Source organism: Rissa tridactyla, chromosome 1 (genome assembly GCF_028500815.1).
Source record: "Rissa tridactyla isolate bRisTri1 chromosome 1, bRisTri1.patW.cur.20221130, whole genome shotgun sequence".
Classification (NCBI taxonomy): domain Eukaryota; kingdom Metazoa; phylum Chordata; class Aves; order Charadriiformes; family Laridae; genus Rissa; species Rissa tridactyla.
The window spans coordinates 208,358,813-208,378,941 of NC_071466.1; the positions used below are offsets into that span (position 1 = coordinate 208,358,813).

A 20,129-nucleotide genomic window follows, 5' to 3' on the forward strand; every position below is an offset into this window, starting at 1 on the left:
CAAAACTACTGGGCTTCAGTGGGATCTGTAAAATATAAAAGAGCTTAGAAGGTGCATTAGATGCACTTTGGATTTTCAGGTATAATCTGAGACTATCCGTACCAAGTAAGTTAGACCTATCCCTGTATCTCTTGTCTCCTACCTGAGAAAACATCCTGTTCTTGGAAAAATCTTCTACCTTAATTTGTTTTTCTTTTTCTCAGGGCCATTCCTGCTATTTTTACCTATCAGCTCTCTTCTTTCTGTGGGTTTGAATCACTCTTCATAAACCACCTAAGCAGATGTCCCAGACCTGGCAGAAGCTTGCAATAAATTGTAGCAATTTAAAAAACAGTAAAAAAAAGAACTAGGGGAACAGGTTGTTTCTCATGGCTGGGTATAGGAAGAACAGGTTACCAAAAATAAAACCTTACATAAGCATAACAAACCCATGCTATATTTTGCTACAGAATTTTTCACAACCAGACAGGCCACATGTAACCACTACAACTATCATGAAAAAAGTACTACCGCCTTTCTGAGACGCATAAAGGCACTGACTTCACTTGCGTTCCTCTGTTCAACACAATGTTTAATATCCTAGAAGTGTATTACAATCATAAAACATAAAAATCAAAGCAAATCAGTATCAAAAAAGGCTCTTCATCACATGCAACTCACTTGTCACAATTAAGTACTGAATTTTAGGGTCTCCTCTTTCTCTGTAGACTGTGAAAAATTTCCATGAATATTAATGGCAACTGGTGACAAGGAAGGGAAAGAATTTGAGACACCCGCCTACAGACCAACACAAAATGTGTAAGTTGTCTTTAATGTATTGATGCAGATCTCTCTTTTTTTTTTTTTTTCAAATATCCTAATTAGAACTGTTTGCAATGGTAATATATTAAATTTGGCCAATTAATTTTTAAGAATCAGTATTGTGCTGACCACAACAGAAGCATAAATAAATGTACATCATGAAAAATATTACTCTGTGTTAAAAATACTTTTATTGAGCACTACAAACATTCAGTACCAGAACAAATACATTTCTCACCATGCGCCTAATTTCTGTGTATAGCAAAGTAAACCCCAGCTAATCAGTACACCTGCAGTTAAGTCTCTCCTGAGCAAAAATTCATAGGAAAGTGTACAGTTATTTATGTCTGAAAGTGTGTTCCTTCATCTAAAAACTGGAGACTGTACTTACACCTTATGTCAGTGTTTTCCCCAATGAGATATTGCACCATTAACTAAACTGCTAAAATAAGGGACTTCTTTAAAAAGCATTTTTCTCTGTTTTCCATTGCAAGAGCCATTCCTGACAACTATCATTTCTGACACATGGTTGCTTATGATATTCTTCAGGCTATAGGATAATCTGGTTTGCTAGTAGTTTTAAAGAAAGCTTGTAATTGAATAAACTTATAAACATTTAAAAGAAATACCCTTCTGGTGCTTAGTTGGTTAAGAGAAACGCTAAATCAGTATGTGCTGATTGCTGAAGCCAACTGACTTCTATATTTAGGATCCTCCTTACACCTGTCAAGAGACAGAGAGAGACAGCCAGAAAAAAAGAAAGTGTGTGCACCAGAGCAAGCAATCCAGAGACCCATCTCTCGTAGCAAGGAGCTAAAAATAAAAGCAACAAAGAGCAATAAAGAAAACAGAGCAAAATCTTATTATTTATATTATCCTGCTGCTCTTTGACATGCTGTCAGCGAGCGCTTGGAACACGGTACGGACCTCATTAGTTATCAGCAACTCCGGCTTCCCGCGGGAAGCCGCAGCGATACTCCAGGCTGGATGCAGTCCAACTGGGTCAAACCTGTGCTCCTCAGGTGGATCCCTCTCCCTGCCGCTCCTTAGCTGAAAGCACGGGGCCTTTGTGGCAACGTTTTCATTCCAAAGTGAACTCCAGCAAATATTCATCCCTGTGTTTAGCGATGGCACTGGAAATGGGGTTTCCAGATTTGATTGGCATCTGTCTGAATCCAAATCCCCATTTGCTAATCTGACAGCGCTTCTTTCTATACTGATGATTCATAGATACGTATGCGAACGTAACGAAATGAAAACCACATAGGTTTCTTTAAATAACACTCTGCAACCAACTAATAAAACAATCTTATTGTAAAGGCTTCACATTCCTTTGTTTTAATAACAGAATAGCAGAGTACTGCATTTCAAATGGAAGGGCATCCAGCTGTAACAGGAGGTTTCTTTCAACACATGGATGCTGCCTTCCTCCCACCTGAGCTGCACCACTCCTTCCAAATTTTTGATTTCCCAGCAAGCAGAAATATTTGGGTTTCTACAGATTAAGGGTAAAGAAATAGCACTGCTGGGGAAGCAGGGAAAATCCTGCTATTTAAACTTACACACATGCTCCTTTCTAAATGCTACATGGCAATTCCTAAACAAAGAAACCAAATTTCACTCCCCCTTCCCTGACTCATGTTGTAATAATCCAAGTAATCTTTTAAACAATATCTGATTCACCACAAGATTCCCTGCATTCTTTTTCAGAAAAGGAAAGCAAATGGCCTTTAAGTATTCCCCAGTGTTCAACAAACTGTATCTATTACTGGCCAAGCTTAATTTAAGTTTCAGTAACTATTACTTTCTCAGAAAGCAAACAAAAAAAGCCCTTTTTTCCCATGAATAGCAGATGAAATGCATATTTATTGGTTAAACATTAATGATGTGCAAGTTGGGATGAGAGAAAATGCTCAGTCCTCATGAAAGACCTTAAATACTCATAAATGTGGATGTTTGAATTTAGACACGCAGCACAGACAGCAACTACACAAATCCCTATGAATCTTCTCAAAAGTAACCCTAATTATTTGCCTACCAGCTAGTTTTAACCCCTAGGCAGTAGTTACACTTAGCTCATCTGCTGAGTGTACATAACTAATGTTTACATAGATACTAACTTTGATTACACAGAGGCAAGAGGCAAATGAATATAAAAACACGTGGAAGACAATGAACTTATATTCAGCTCAATGAAGAACTAAAGGCACGTGGTGGAAATTTGTATGTGATCAACACATGCGTGCGGTAGTTCCGCATACCTTAACGTCACAGAAATAACTTCACGCTGTATAGGGCAAAATTATGGCTTTCCTGACATCAACATGAATTTTGCAGTCTACATCCACGCATTTCCCCCATAGTTTAAAAGGCAGAGGATTAAATGATTCGATACTTGCTGGAAATCAGATCCAGAGCAAGTGGTTGTGCCTGGCTTGGTGCAGAGTGGTAATGCTGCGCATAGTGCAGACCAATTAGCTAAGGCAAAGATAACCATGCGATATGCCTAAGGTCACACAGTTACCAGCAGTTTATAAAAGGACTTCATAAATTTAGGTTTGAAGTAGAGTTTATATTTTTGAAAAGCTTGGTGTTTTTTTTTTCTTTGCGTATTATGTAGATTAATATTCATAATGCGAAAGTATAATACTGCTGTATAGTATCAATAATAACACTAGTACATAGAAATAAGGCAAAGCATGTATCAGACATATCATATGCTACTCCCATCAAAACAGTGCAACCCCAGTGTACTCATACAAAGCATGTCAGCCTGCGCAGCTGTCAAAAATTCATTGAAGCTGAGATACAGAAATTTTAGTCTCTTCAACTGACCATAGTCTGAAGACAGAACAGGACCATACTAGATGTGCTGCAATAAATTATTGCATCTAGCTCCTATAATAAACTAGGTGTGCACAGTCCTACAAATATTTTTGTTACTATTTGTAGCACAACTGGGCTGTCCAGAAATATTCACATGAAAAACATCTGCAGGGTAAGAAAGATGAGAGATCTACAAAGTTTTATGAAGTCCTAAATGGTGACAACATATATTTATGAAAGACTAAGAGCCTTGTATTAAGTATTGGGCAAACTACTGTTCTGTCTTGCCTATATCTAATGGTGTCACCTATGTCAGGGGTTACACCATTCCCTTGGGTACCAAAGCATATAACCATTTGACGTCTGCCTGCATTACAAGTACATCTGTCCTACATTGATAACAGCAATGAACAGATAGAAGCAAAAGTTACAGAAAGAGATTTGGCTGTCTTGATTCATGTAGGAGGTGCACACACATTAGTATACACAATATTATCCCCGCCGTTATTTGTTCCCCTACAGGTATTATCAGAGAAAACCCTCAGGAGACATAAACTATATTGCTTTATCATTACTAAGAATGCTGTTTCCATGCCAAACTTTCTGTTGACGGATCTCTGTCTCATAAGCTTCTGTCATACAGAATCCATAATAATATGGAGTTTGTTTCTTGATTGGAGCTTCCAAGTACTGCGCTAATAAGAACAGAGACACACGTATAGGATGCTTCCATGGCTATCTGCATAGAGGAACACTCAGTCACCTGGTCTGAGGTACTGCATCACGTTAAATGTATACATTATGTATATGTATAATATACATATACATATAATATACATATAATGTATACATTGTATACATTAAGTTCAGCAATATTCAAATGTATACTCAGGAATGCATCAGAGATATAATAAATGATGCAATACATTCATTTCTGTGCATAATTTCTAAGACTTTTTGAAATTCTTTCATCACCACACAAAAATCGGGGACGACAGACCATTTCCATGCAGCTTTAGCATTATTTTTCCCATAGCAGAAAAAAACAAGGTTAATTTTGTTACGAGATGCGACCTAGGACAAAAATGGCCATAAGTCATCATCATGGTTCTTCTCTGGAGTAGGTTGGCAGCAGAGATCTCATATGTAGAAGCCTTTAAAGCTATACATAAATCTACTGAAAGAAGTCTTCAAAAATCAAGTAAGAAAATACATTGTATCAGAGTCAATCAGTGATAATTCCTTCAGATGAACTAGCTAATACAGTACTTGATCCAAAAATCTGAAAGTCAAAGTCTACAGTGGAAAAAGTTTTATTGAGAATCATATTATGACACTGTTCCATACTTCTACCTTGTAAGTGACCTTAACAAGGAAAAGGGTTTTGGTTTGGGGGTTTTTTTGGGTTTTTTTTTAATAATATAACAGTTGGAAAGAAAACAGTTAAGCAGTGCAAAAAGTACTGCCCAGCTCCTTTACCTTAATTTGTAGGTTAAAGTCTGCAAAGCAGCTGATAGTAGCCTCAATAGGCATTCATCTTAACTGTAATTCTAATAAAAAATTTATATTCAGACTTTTATTCTGCTCTGATATGTAATAGCAAAAATCAGCACTTACACCGTGTATTACATTTTGAAAGCATTGTCCAAACAATTCTCTATACTCTTTTGAAGAATTCACAGATGAAAGAGAAAACTGGATAAGAAGAGGAAAAAAAAAAACAAACCACACCCTGAAACTCCTGTTTTATTTTTGTAAATAAATTGGCTTGGAAGCTTTAATCCAGCTCTAACTTACAACTTTGAAGCCATGTGAATTCAAACCATGTCTAGTTTTGAGATGCATAGAGTGGACTTTTTCTTCTAAAAAAAAGTAAGCGTAGCAATGATAAGGCATTACATGGAGGCAGACAAATAGTGGTGAATTACTTCAGTTGAGAGAAAAATCAGGTGGCCATTAAACTGCTGGTTTTAAAGCTCCTGAGAATTTTTTTACTGTATCATTTCAGCATCACTTCAGACTCTCAGAGAACTACACAAGCAATGTAAAATAACGATACTTCACTCTAAATAGCCCTTATTTTTGCATTGATTTTGTTTAGATAGACATTGAGCGCTAAAAAGATTGAGTAATTGCTCCATTTTGAAAATAGACAGCATTATCAGCCAAGAAAATCTTCATTAATTCATTATCCAATTTTCGCAGGTGAAAGAAATGTCACATGGAGGGTGTGTGTCCATGTCAAATCACACAGTAACAAACCACAAACTGGAAGCTATCTAAATTACTGTTGAATTAGATGCCCCATTCCACATCAGCAAACAAAACTGTGTACCTCATGCAGTCCATATTTCCCTATCACAAAGGACTTTGGACTAAAACACACTTATAATACTAAAAAGTTGTGGGTTATTTTCAAAAAAATAAAAATAAAACATGTTTATTTTACTACTTTGCAGATATTGTAGGGATATTTCTTTGTAGGTAATGCAGAACTACTTTATTTTAAGCAGTCTTTAGAAGAGGCATTTTGTCGACGACCCCTGGTTTGCAGGTTATCTATTTGGCCATTAAGAAGGCCTTGAACAAGTTCTATCTAAATACATGTCATTAAGTGTCAGTATGTGAAATTTGGATCTGGTATGCCAGAAATCTAAAATTTCAGGTATTGATGAAATCTCTTAACTTTGGATATGGTTACTCCCCAAAATCACGACAAGATTAAATATAGATCTAGACACAAGAAGCATGAGTTTCTTACCCACGTAGGTGGCTAGAACGGTCGGTATTTCTCTGGTATATTGCTAGTATTTCCTGTTAGTTAATTTCCAGGAAAAAACCCAGCTAGGAAATCATTCCTGCCCAGTGAAGGGCTGTACCAATTATTGAAGTCACAGAGCATAAAACACAGGATCAGTCAGTGATTTCTCTTTCTGCAGTGAAGCAATGTCCTAGCAATAGAAAACATCCAACATATCTCAAAAACATCTCTTTGCATAGGGTATCTTTACCATAGTTTTGGGGTTCAAAGGGTGACTTTTGGCTAATACCTTACTTTCCAATGCCAGAGGCAGATGCTTCTGCAATCTCTCCGTGTAGTGGAAGTTATTACCAGGTTTTCATTGCCAGAGATAAGGTATGTCCTTTGCAGTTTTAACAAAGTTGTCTACAAAATCCACCTGTCATGTTAGTCTTATATTGGAATTGCATTTTGAATAATTAGCTATAGAAAAAAACACTCTCATTAAGTCAAAATCATAAAAGCTGTAAAGTCAAATAACCGAAATAAGAATTCATCTGCATTTTAATATGTAAGCACATGTAAGTATGATTCTGCCCTAGTGTATCTATTTCACATCCTCAATGAAAAGTGTTGCCAGCAGAAAAAATAATGCTTGATTTTGTAACTGAAGACAGCATCACAATGAAGATGTATAAGGAAAACTATTTAAGGCCATAAGGCAATTTCAATATCTTGCATTTCCTAGTTTTCAAGTGTTTAGCTTTACCATCAGATAACTTAGATTTTTTTTAAGACTGATAAGCACTTTATTCTGTAAACAGATAAATCCCATGGAGAGTAATGGGACAATTGTAGAGTAGAACACTACTCACTAAAAAGAAATAGAGCCGCAGGTAATTAGACTGGAACAAAATATTTAATCACCAGTGTTTAACCTGTGCTTGTGAAGCTGAAAGCACCGCCACTGAATACATAAAGTGCTAACAGAAACATGGATATCTACAAGAACAACTGAGCATTTTTGTGCAAAACTACCTCACAGGCAATAAAAGTATTTTATCCTACTAATAAATGGAGTTACGCAAAGGAAAATCACTATCAGAAAAATAGCTGCAGGCAAAGTATTCTATACATCCACTACAATATTTTTTATGGCCATTTGTTAATTGTATCTCTCACTATCCATGTGGTGGATGCTTTTAATCCAAATTTTGCAGACCAGGAGAGTGTATCTATACTAGGAACACTTCCATAGCAAATGAATAAAGACACTGGCCGAGTGCTTCTAATGGCAAAGCAGCTATCACACCAGAATGTCACCTCATGTCCCCATAAAGTACCAACATCATCTTTCAGAGTAAACGCAGCTTCATTGGAAAAAAATATTCAGTTTCTCTATAAATTTCTTGCTGAATTTAAACCTATTTATCTGAAAAATTAAGATTTCATACCAGAAGGTGAATAAATTATTGGGTTGTGCATAATTAGAGGTAAAAATAAATGACTTCTATCATTCCCACCATTCAAAATTACAGTGCCAAGCACTAGAACTAATTGCTTAAAAAAAAAATACAAAAAAAGTCAATTTGTGAAAGCCACTTACTGTTATCCTGCACATTACTCAACGTTGCAGTACTTTAAAAATGAAAGCATTTCTTCCTTACATTTCCATATGTATATAAAATTGTGTTTGTTCCTAATCTGGAGGAACATTTTTCAATGCCTTCCAGCACATTAAGAAGTTCTGTTTTACATGGACACTTGCTCAGTGGGGCACGGACAATGAAGTGGTGTCAGAGCTTATAATTTAAAAGGAAGACAAATGACCACATCTGATATCACGCATGGTTTCTTTGTGGTATCTTACTATTCCCCTCTGTATAGCCTAATATGATCGTGTATTACTTTTTATTTTATATAATTTTTACAATCAGGCCTTGACAGTGATGACTCATTCTGTTGCGAAGAAACCTGTACGTGTTTAATCAGAAATTATTTTATGTGGATTCATCCTTGCACTTAGGTTTTAAATGATACAGGACTGATACTCATTTTGCTGAAATTACACTGGTGCAAAGAAGGATGAACTTGGGTACCTAATCATTTCCAAAGACATTTAGAGTATATCCTGAGACATACTCTTAGTCATGCAACAAACCAATTAATCCTTCATGTATTTCTAATCAGTCAAAAGTGACTATAAGGACCAGATTCTGCTTTCAGTTACCGCAAAGCTTTTCCCCATGTGTATAGCATAGTGAAATCTCCTGAAGACATGTTCCTGCATGCATTAGTCCTCTCCCAGTTTATATATCTACCCACATAATCTAAAATATATTCCCAACAGATAGAAGTCTAATCCAAGACGATGCTTAGACAAGAAAAGTGGCTTGGTAAATAACACTAAAATTGGTAAGGACTACACTTACGTTGTTACTGTTCGCAGGAAGCCAAAATAATTGCTATGAAAATTATGTTACTCCTACTTGAAAACTTGATAGCCTTGGTGATTATCAGGTAATTAGTGATTGCTAATGATCATCTTAGGCATGTTAGTAGTTTATATACAGAAACAAGTTGATACCGGACCACCTAAACAGCATTAATTATATATTTTCATGCTCTGCCTTCTTACAAAAGCAAGACACCTTGCAGTATGCAACACATTTATTCAGGCAGGATGGCAGTGCAGTATCATTCCCATTTCAGAAATGGGAACAAAGAAATAAAACAAGCAGTAGCCAGTACTGCAAAAAAGGTGGCTAGCATATCAGGGTACTGAACTCAAGTGTCATGCGCCCTTGGCTATTATTGTCCCCCTCATTGCCTCTGTGTTAATTAGAAAGTACAAAATATTCACAATACAATTTTCAGATAAATTGGGCACCTACAGCTCCAACTGCTTTCAACACTGAGAACAGTGATTTGCAGTGTGGCAAAGGAGTGCAACTAGCACGCAGCCTTGGCATGAGTCAGATATGCTGGCTTCTTTTCATGATACTGTCTGCAGATTTTTGCTGACTCCTCTTAGTTTCTAAAAATGCTGCTAAACTTATGTTTTACAATCTGTGTACATCCAAGAAGTACAGATCGTGAGGATTGACTTCTTCTAACTCCCCAGATCTCAAGTTACCAAAAGCAGCAGATATGATGGTACCTTTTCTACAAAGATTCTACTAAAAAAAAAAAAAAAAACACAACTTCGAGAACCAGGTAAATCATACAGGAAAGGTTTGGTCATGCAAGTTTCTGAGTTAAGGTGGGAATATAGCAAAACACCTTAATAAACAAGGCTTAACAGCTTAACAACACTTTTCAACTACAGAGGGCTTTAGAGGCATTAGCTAACAAATTAATCTTGACAATAAAACCTTGCCTGACTAAATGGTAAGATAGTGCAGTTTCCTACTTTAATGAGAGAACTTTGTGTGGAAAACTAAGATACAAAACTTAAGAAATAATGCAAGCCAGATAAAGGGAGGTGGATAATAATAGAGACATACAATGATAAAGAGCTCAGCCAAGATACATGCAATTCAGCACGTACATCACGTGCAGAAAATAAAACCAGATTTTTTCTGATTAAATATTTCTATTCTGTTTTCTTTTTCAAAATTGTTGTCACTGAATTCATTTATTTCAGATCAAGAAATCATTGCTGCATTAGGAAATACGCACAGAGCTAACCATCCTACCAAAGAATAACTTTCCACAGAAGAGGATGGTGCAAGGAAACTCATTGCTCACTTCACTCAATTTCCATCTTCTCTCACCACGCATTCCTACATGTATATCTCTTCACTTTAACCTGTCTTTGAAAAAAAAATCTAATGGATTTGGTACATCTAGATGTAAAAAGAATAAATTTATATATGAGGCTAACAGAAAATATGGACATTCAACAACCTCTGCAAGAATTATCCTGAATACTTACTGAAGAATAGTATATTATGTATTATATTTTATTCTAATTCAATCTACTAAAAGAAATCAGCCATATACTGAAAAAAAAACCCCAACATCTGCATCAACATCTGCATCAGAATCCACCACATTTCTGGATTAAACTCATGAAACAGACTATCAACATATCTCACAGGGCAGAGCGCTCCCCAAGTAAAGAGGGGAACCTCCAAGTACAGGGCTGTATTTAGGATCCACAAGGCCTCTACCAAATAGACTATTCAAATCCACAATGGGGGGAAATGATTAATTAAGAGGGTTCATTCAGCCATTTACAAAATAAACCATTTTTCCCACTAGTCCACATCAGAGCATCATAAATCAAAACTTCTTCTAATGGACTGTTGAACTTATCCCTCAATATTGAGATGATAATGAGATGTTGGATCTACATGTGTGGGAGTAAGTTATTCACCTGTAAGAGTGGGGGAAGGAATCATAAAACCCCAAAATTTGTAATTCGTACTTCTAGTCATCTCTTTCTTTATCAATACTCTCCTCCTTCGTGCTGTAGCGATAAACACAATTCTTCCAGCTCAGACGTTTCACATTATAATCTTTGACAGAAGAGCCCCCTGTGACTCAGTTTCCTCCTATGGAAAAAGTTTGAATTTCAAATCAAGAGTCAACACAAGCCTGGTGTGGCAAATTTCTACTCATTCCAAGAAGGAAGAAAACTTTTTTACTGGTTTGTGTAAGACTACCTTAGTGCAGAAAGAAAAATGCAGCACGGTATTAAAAGTGACAATTGAGAAAAATGGCATGCCTTGATTTAAGCCTTAGTCCTGCCACCTTTACCCAGAGAACTTTTGTAACTTTATTTTTATGCCTACTTGAAAGAAGATTTAGTCCATGCTTTGCAAAATATATTAAAAGTCCCAGTAAAGATAAGGGAGGGAGAGATTATATTGCTGGGAAATGTTTTAGGCTTTTAGACCAATCTAGCAGGGAGCTGCACAGGGGAAATAGGAGCACTTGAGTTAGAAAATTGTTTGGATGAACTGAATCTAGCTTTTCTCCTTTCAATAACAATTAACAACATTTATCATCTGATTGCTACAAAAACTAGACTGTGGACTCAGCAACTCCTTCGTGTTCTTATTTACTTCGCAAATCAGGTCAAAAGTGAATCAGAATTTATTATAATGGATAAATTTGAGACTCTTTGCTCATAGACTTCAACTCAAGCTTTATACGCACAAGGGTTGAAGAAAGGACCACTGATCCAATATATATCTCCATGTTAAAGATAACAATTGCTATGAAAAAATTATTCTTAGCCAATATAATCCACAGGACACATTCTTAAAAAAAAATCCTCTTCTTTCTGCATTCTTGGGTCAACATTCATGACTCTGGAAAAACTGAGGAAATTTCAAAAAATGAAAAGGGCTTAAATCTGTTACAAAATCAGACTACAGTTCTTGTCCTGACCAACTCTCAAACAAGAGGGAGTGAGAATGTAATTTTAAAAGAGTGTGGAAAATCCAATAAAATATTTTTTATAATAGTCAGCAATATTATAACTTCACATTCATATTCTATGGGTATTTCAGGCCTGCCTCAGATTAAAAAAAAGTCTGGTTTTGAATTACTGTAATTAACTGCAAAAGCTTGCTGATTTGTTGATGCAAAATAATGTCAATCTTTTTCATAAACTTGTTAGAATCTTTGTAAATAAATAACAAAAATTACACAAGGAACAGAAATTCAACACTTTGTCTTCAGTTTGATGTTCAGGAGCAGAGAAAGGTGTTGTAAAAGGGACATAAGTGAAAAAACGTGGTCCTTTCCCTAACATCATTAGTGTAACATTACCAAATAGTGAGCCATATTCTTGTCAATTTGTGCCTGTGAAAAAGCCAGTATATTTTACATTTCACCCTGAAAACTTATTAAGCCTGGGAGGGAGGAAGGAAGGTGTGAAACATTGAGTTTGCTTAGAAGCAGAGTAGGTCAAAAATAGTTTGGAAAGCACTGGAGAAGGAAAAGACAAATCCCACTTGAGCTGAATAGCTGCAGGCATACGCCATTAATTTTTAGCTATTAAAAACTGCTGAGGCATATTTTGAAAATCTTCGCTCTTACATGTTTTTTTTTTTTCCCTATGAATATCAACAGAACTTCTTAATTTCAGCAGCATGGCTTGGCCCTAAATAGAGAATATCCAATCTGTGAACATCACTGAAGTATAAATTCAGCTGAGAGTGATTTCACTATCAATGTTATATTTTTGCACCTTAAATGTGAGACATTCTGCATCACTACAGTGTGCATTACACAGTACTGCTTGACATAAAAATCATATTTTGCAAGCAATATTGATTCCAGTTCTCCTTTAATATTGCAAATCAGGAGGGAAAGAAGAATCACCACACTCTCTAATAGCAATGACCAATTTGCTATAGTAAGCAATGGCCCAACTGATGCAAAATCCAGCTCTTGGTCTCATCCTACGGAACACAGCGTTGCCCAATATACATTTGAGAACAGTCAGGTGGGATCAGGCTACTTAATAGATGCAACATCAGAAATAAATCAGAGGTGTAATCTCAAATGCAAATAATTTAAGTATTCATTGATACCTGTCCTGCAGCAGCTGTAGATGGAATGAAAAAGCTAATGCAGGAACGAGCTGAGTGATCTAAGACACAACGCACCGGCGCTGCCCAGGGGTGGCAGAAGAAGTGCAGTTATTATTTTGTAGTTCTTAAGTTCTGTGTATTTTCAAGGTGCTAGATGTGTTTTACCTGGACACCGAGGACACTGAGCTGTCAATCCTTCTTTCAAGAAGTCTGATTCAGCATTCATAAAAGACATAAATAAAGGATGGCACCTGGCTTTACCAAATTATAGCTCTGGTCCAACCATTTTATTCCAGTGGTATGTTGTGGTAAATCTTTTATTCAGTTAAAGCAGATATTTTAACAAGGCGCTAGAAAACAACATTTTTCTGTAGTCCATAATATCAGCTTTTGCCTCTAAGGTCTTAGTAAGCACTGTAAGCACAACATGCATCCCAAGCACATAGGGATCAAAAGCTCCTCTATTGCTGCAAAGTAGAAAACAGTCTGGGGCCCAGTTCTGCTTCTGCTATGTTGAACAACAGAGAGAATGAGTCATTTTTCTCTTAAACTACTAAAACGCTGCTAAACCGCAACCCCTATCTTGCAGAGGTTTAAGTCAAACATTGGTCTAGAAGATAATTCTACCTTGGGTAAAGGATTCTCGCAGAAGGGAAGAATAAAGGCATAAGCGTATCAGATCACAGTTATCAGTGGGCAACTATAGTCTATTTTGTTTCTTTGTTACAAAAGATTAAAGTAATAATACTGTGACGGTGCTTCCATCAATTTAAAATGCTCTGCTAGATAAATATTTTTAAGATCTGTACAACTGGTCTTCTATTTAACAATGAATACATTTCAGACTAATGTGCTGCCAAGCTCCAGCTCTCTTTCTAGCAGCTGAATTCTTGGATAAAATCATTTTGCAGGGTATGAGCAATGCAGTTCTGAAAATAGCATCACTGCAAAATGAAAGATGGCAAGAACCTCTACAATGCTGATTTATTTCAATGAAATTTCATCTCTTATGATCGGTATCTATTTTGACGTTTTCAGCTGAATTTTCATACTTAATAAAATGTAAATCTGCAGAATTTGTTAATTTTGAGGCCCCAGCATAAGTATAATAAAGAGGGAAACAGGAAAAAAAAATAAAAAATACCCATTCACAATTCACATCACAAAATTTAAAAAAAAAAAAAAAAACAACAAAAAACAACCAAACACACAGAAAAATGCTTTGTGGATCCAAATAATTTGTATTTATCCCCACCACGTGTACAAAGGCACTCACAAAAGAAAGCAATGCCAATCAACAAGCTGTTAGACACTTATCTTTAACTATGTTTCTAGTAGAAGAGTGGATTGGAGTGACACTTTTTAAAATACTGGTGAGTTTATGGATGTTGCGTAATGCTGAATGCTGCTGAGAAAACACTAAGAGGTGATATTGCACTTCCCTAATTCTAAGTAGATTTCATCTTTTGGCTTTCTTTCCACTTCACTAATATGAAGGTACACTTCAGGAGATTATTTTTTTTTTCCCCTAATAATGAAGATTTTTAAATAGATTGGAAAATACAATATTCAAATGAGAAGGAGCCTGGTATTTTACAATCCATTAACGCAGCTGTCTTTTCTAATTAACACCAGCAATAAAATTGGCATTCTTCTATCACAGACTTTATGCTAAAAATGAGATTATATGTATATGAGAGGTGTCAAAATCCCTAAATCTCACAGTAGAAACAGATGAAAAGGGCACATTATAAATATCTTCTGCCTACATTTGGTCACTGATTTTATATAGAAAGCGACGCTGTGTACCAAGTCCAGTGACATTCTCAGCAAGACCCACACTTGTTAGGTCCATGTGCAGAAACCAAAAATACAAATGTCCCAGTTGTGCAAGCTCTAATTCGTATGACTCATATAGATTTCCCTGACTTGTCCTAATGACACCGAAACAGCAAGGATGATTCATGCAAATTAAAAATGGGAATACACAACTGCTTTTCTAAAAATTTCCTGCCTGCATACAGATATATATATATATGTTCATATGTATATTATTTTTATCCTCTGTATATTATTTTTATCCTCAGATATTTTACACTAATTTATCTAAGTAGCAGATCTGTCTTGAATATAATGCATATTTTAATCTCTACATACAGAACAAGTGACTGAGGAGGAAAAAAGGATAAAAGAGAGAAAATGAATGGGGGAGGAAAATTAGAGAAAAATAAATTAAAAACGGACATTAAGCTATATCCGGAATGATGTAATTACAGAAACAGTACCATTGATATTGAAAGGCTTCATTTGTAGATTCATTAAAATTAAAATATCTGGTTTGTTTGGGGTTTTTTTGTTGTTCTTTTTTGTTTTCTTTTTTAATCAGTAAAGACAGGTTTCTCATCAGGAAGCAGTAGGTACATCTTTATATCGTACACTACTTACTATCAGTAAAAATATCAACACTCCTAAGACGTATGGTGTCAACAGTATACTTAAGAACTACAACACATTTTTAAACTCAAGACTATCTGTTTTGATGCCGTATAGACAAAAGAACAGAAATAAAGTGAGCCCTATGCTACCTTTACCAGGAAACATGCAAATCACATTTACTTAATAGCATTTTTTTTTAAATCTGTGTAGCTGTGGATGATAAATAAATATACGTGGCTACAAAGAAAGGAGTGCTTTGCGTACTGCGTTAGCAGTAGCATGGTTATAGTGACAGGAGTAATATATACAACAATATTCTCATATAAGCGCAAAATACCTGCTGTGCTGCATGTATAAATGAATATTTGGAGTTGCTATGTTAAAAGTAAAAGCATGAGATCCTATACCAACATATAACAGATCCCTAATACATGATACAATGAAAATGATACATTTTAATGAAACCTAACGTGTATCAATCAGTAACTAAACCTTATAGCTAAAGATCAAGACATAATTACTGCTATACTTAAAGAGTTCATTACAGAAAAGTCTTCAATATTTGTGGTGAAATATTCCAATCCAGGAAGCAACAAATGTGATTATACCACCTGCTCATATTTTCAATGAAAAATGGAGGTCCCCATTTCATACACCACAATCCTTCACTTTAAATTCTCTATGCATTGATGGGCAAATATATCAGAGCATTTTTGCCTGGTCAGAGAAGTAAAAGTAATCAAATGACTGAGATTTTACCAAACAGACATTGCTTAAACCTTCAGCATTTTTTGCTAAAAATGTTTCATACTTATATACTACTGTATTGGTGATAAAAACTTCCGGATGTTTTAGCAAAAGCACATGTTAAAATATTTACTGATGCAGAAGGAACAGATGACTGAAGGAAAAGCGATTGTACAATAATGAGTTGTTGATGAAATCATGAACTATATAGCCCTGAATATGCACAATTTTTCATACAACAGCTGGGAAATACTGCTTCCTCAGACCAACTTTTTAACTAAGAGAAAAAGAGACTGAAAATACTGGGAAGAAAACAAATAGCTAAGAACATAACATCAGCAAACCTTCAGTTCTTCAATTATTAATATCCTTTCTTTTCTTTATTCTCTTCTCCTGTCATTTTTTCCTATTTTTAATATTCTTAAAATATAAAATCTTTCACATTAAGGGCATTTGCATCAGTTCTCTTTGTTCTTCCCCATTTGCAATCTATAGTAGGAAACAAAATACCGCTGTCAAGACTTAAAAAAGAATCCAAAAATTGTTTTCTCTTTCACCTGTTACATCATTACTTTTTGCAAAGCAGCTCGTCCTGCATCAACCTGTTGTGCTGTCTTTTAAATGAACTAAGCCTTATTTGCACTTTGATTTAATTTCAAAGAGGAAACATTACTATGAAGGATGGACAGGTGCTAGAGATTGTTTCTACAGTATTTCAATGGAATAATAATGAGAAAAAAGAAAGCCAACAGCAAGTAGATTGTGTAGAACATGGAAATGCTATTGACTAACATCATATTCTGAATTACTTAATCATAAGTACAGTTATAATTAAAGTTATATTATATAATATGTTTCCCTGTTGACAATTTCTATTACCATGACTGGGAGTAAAGGTAAATTCTGAAGGGAATTAGCAAACATGGACAGAGGGACGAAAACAGTTTTAAGGAAAAATCACATCATGTTATGCTAAAAAGTGATCTAGACTTCTATTTGAAATCATACAACATTCTTTTAATTTCACTAGGTCCCACATTTCTTTCTGTTGTAAAACTAGAAAAATCTATGTAGGATATAAACTGTAATTAGTTGTGTATAATAAGCTTATCAGCTCAATAAGAAACAATAAATACAGGTGCTGAAACACAAGAAAAGCACTGACTTAAAAAGCCCTGGCTTTGTATTTTGTCACTCTTGCTTCTACATGGCACATCTTTATAAGCTGTAACACGAGAATATTTTAAAATATAATTTTCCCTTCAGTGAAAGGCTATATTTATTCAACTTACAAGATATTAAGTAGTTATTTTACACTTATCTTTGTATTCCTTTCTTTCATTTAACAGTGCAAGCATCCCTTTGAGTCTTTCATAATGGAACCGGTACTCAGAACTGAATCCAATTATAACAACCTACCAGCAGTACTAATTGGTGAAAATGCATTGCTGGTAATTGCTGTAAACTCATCCTTCTGCACAGGATGAACGAGGGCAATAAATTCTACCCAGCATTAAACAATAGGGAAGACTACCACTAGCACTGGGTTTTTTTATGTAAAATGTATTAAAGTGAGTCATCCACTTAAAAGTTACCTACCGGTAGCTTTAACCCAGGTTTAAGGGTAAGTACTTAAAAAATGTAATATATATATAAAAATAATAAGGTGAGGAAGAAAGAAGAAAAAGGAAGAAAACACAGTCATTAGTCCGTAATGTTTTATTGTGGGTGGTTTTTTTCCAATCTGTAGGCGAATCTCAAATATGATGTATTGGCTTATTTTTTGCCTTTCTTTTATTGCCTGCTTTCATGATGTGATCTTTGCACTGCTCTGGGCAACACTTTCACGCTAATAAGCCTGCAGTGCTTTAAAGATTTCTATCTTACGGCCCCGCAAAACAGAAAGCTGCTCGTACCGAGAGCATCCCTCAGCTCTGGCAAAGCGGATTTTTGAGAAGCGAAGATTCACAAGGCCAAGGCTGAAGAAAACAGTTCTTTACTTGGGTTGCTTTAAGCACGCCGAAGCCCCTCTGGTGAGGCACACGCCTGCGCACACCCAGCCACCCCCCCGGGCGACCAGGGACAGAAAACAAACCCTGCGACTGTCAAAATACCCGTGGTGTGCGCTGGAACACGGCCAGGTGGGAGTGAGCTGAAGCACAGCCTCAAAACTCAAAGGAACCCCTCGCCTGCCGGGTCCACACGCCTGCCGCAGCAAGGCGAGGAAAATCTGCCTTTTGCGTGAATTTTAACCGAATGGCTAAAGTTTTTAATTTTTTTGTTTGTTTGTTTGTTTAAATAGTGCTAAAACTCCAGCCAGGCTGAAATAACCTTTGTGGGAGGAGGGGGCGGGCTCAGTGTAACTCGAAACTTTCCTCTCAGCGCGGCGGAGCTGCCGGGGGTATATTTAGAGCTGGGATCCGCTTCTGTGAGGCGAAGCCCTCACCTCAAAAGTCCCGCCACCGGGGCACTCTCCCCACCCTCCCCCACCCCCCCGGAGGGACCCTCCGCTACCCTCACTCTTTCCCAAACAAAACCAGCCGAAATCCTGCAATTTTACCTCGCCGCCACTTTCCGCCCGGACTTACTTTATTTCCCCTTTGTATTTTCGCCGGCGCCGCGCTCTTCCACGGGCGCAGCGGTGCGGCCCTGCCCCTTCCCCCCCGCCCCGGCCGTGCTCCCACCCCGCCCCAGACCCCCGGACCCCGCGGGGACTTACGTGGTGGCCGAAGGAAAAGGTCCCTCCGAGGAGTGGTTCATCACCAGGGACTGGAAAAGTGTCAGGCTAAAGACTAGCAGCCAGCCAGCAGCCATCTTCCTGATCGAAGATCGATCCCCCTTCCCCAAGTCGGCGAGACGGCAATAATAATAAATTCAATTATTGTGTGTGTGGTGGTGTGGGGGGGGCTGTTGTTTTTTAAAGCCTCCTCCGCTCTCCCTCCCTCCCCCCCCCCCCCACACCCACCCGCCCCCTCGCAGGAGGCGCAGCCCAGAGATGTGCGGAGAAGCGGGAGCGCGGCCGAGGGTGGGAAGGAGGAGGAGAAACGATGGAGATCTGTGGGTGGAGAGGGGGAAGACGAGAAATAGAGAAGCGAGAGAGAGAGATACTCTACTCTCTGCTACTCCAGCAGCAGCTCCGGCTTCATCTGATCCGTCGCCATCAGGGCTACTTTTGTAACAGATCTCCGCTCACTCTGTGCGTGTGTCTCCTTCCCTGATTTATCCCCCCGATTGCAGAGCAGAAGGAGGAGGAGGAGAGAGGCAGGCGGGGTGGGGGCTCCTGAAGGGAGAGGAGGAAAAGAAGGGGAGAGAGTTGGAGACGGGCAGATCGCTCCCGGCTCCTGCCTTCCCTGCCGGCGGCGGGGGAAAGTCGGGGCGGGGAGCGGGGGAGGGCGCCGGGCCCTGTGGCGGCCGCGCTCCTTACAAGGCAGCCGAGGAACTCCCCGGGCCGGGCAGGGCCGGGCCGCCCCCCGCTCCCCCCCGCGGCGTGCCGCACCTCCCCGCCGCCCGCACCCTATTTTTAAAACCGCTTCGTGCCTTATTTTAATTCCTCCTCGCTGTTAAGCCGCAGCCTCGCACAGCCCGTGTGCCACCAGCCCGGGCTGCGTGCGTTCATAGATATGTACATATATATTTATATATGGATGGATAAACGTCTCTCTTTCCGCTGCTGGCAGTAGAAGCGCTCCTCAGCGCGGAGGGGCGAGCGCGGCGCGGTGCCGCTCGCGCAGCCGCTGCGCGCCCGCGGAGGGGTGGCCCCGCGGAGCGGCCGCCCCCGCCCTCTGCAGGGTCCCGTCCCCGGCGGGTCCCCGAAGCGCTTCTGGGAAGCGGGTCCCCGGGGACACGGCTGGGAGCCCTCGGGCTTCACCCCCGCCCCAGCCGCATCTCTAACCCAGGGCTTCATTTCAGATTCCTTTGAAAATTCGGAGGGCAAATTCCCTCTGCCGCCCTTGATTTTCCCCATGCTCACGCATACCCGTCTCTGTGGCAACTATACGTGCTCCGTACAAATGGAGAAAGTAGTCCAG

The 20,129-nt window shown here is 38.2% G+C and overlaps 1 protein-coding gene across 4 annotated transcripts in view; it reads right to left on the reverse strand.

Annotated features, from left to right (window-relative positions):
- Positions 1–19,028, reverse strand: part of CACNA2D1 (calcium voltage-gated channel auxiliary subunit alpha2delta 1) — a 429,793-nt gene extending 410,765 nt beyond the window's left edge. For all 4 annotated transcript variants that reach the window (XR_008465561.1, XM_054196028.1, XM_054196020.1 and 1 more), the window contains exon 1: positions 18,821–19,028. Coding sequence is in view for 3 of the 4 variants with exons in the window: in XM_054196028.1 (XP_054052003.1) it covers positions 18,821–18,915 (95 nt within the window). In the remaining variant the exon portion in view is untranslated. The remainder of the gene's footprint in view (positions 1–18,820) is intronic.
- Positions 19,029–20,129: the final 1,101 nt, after the last annotated feature.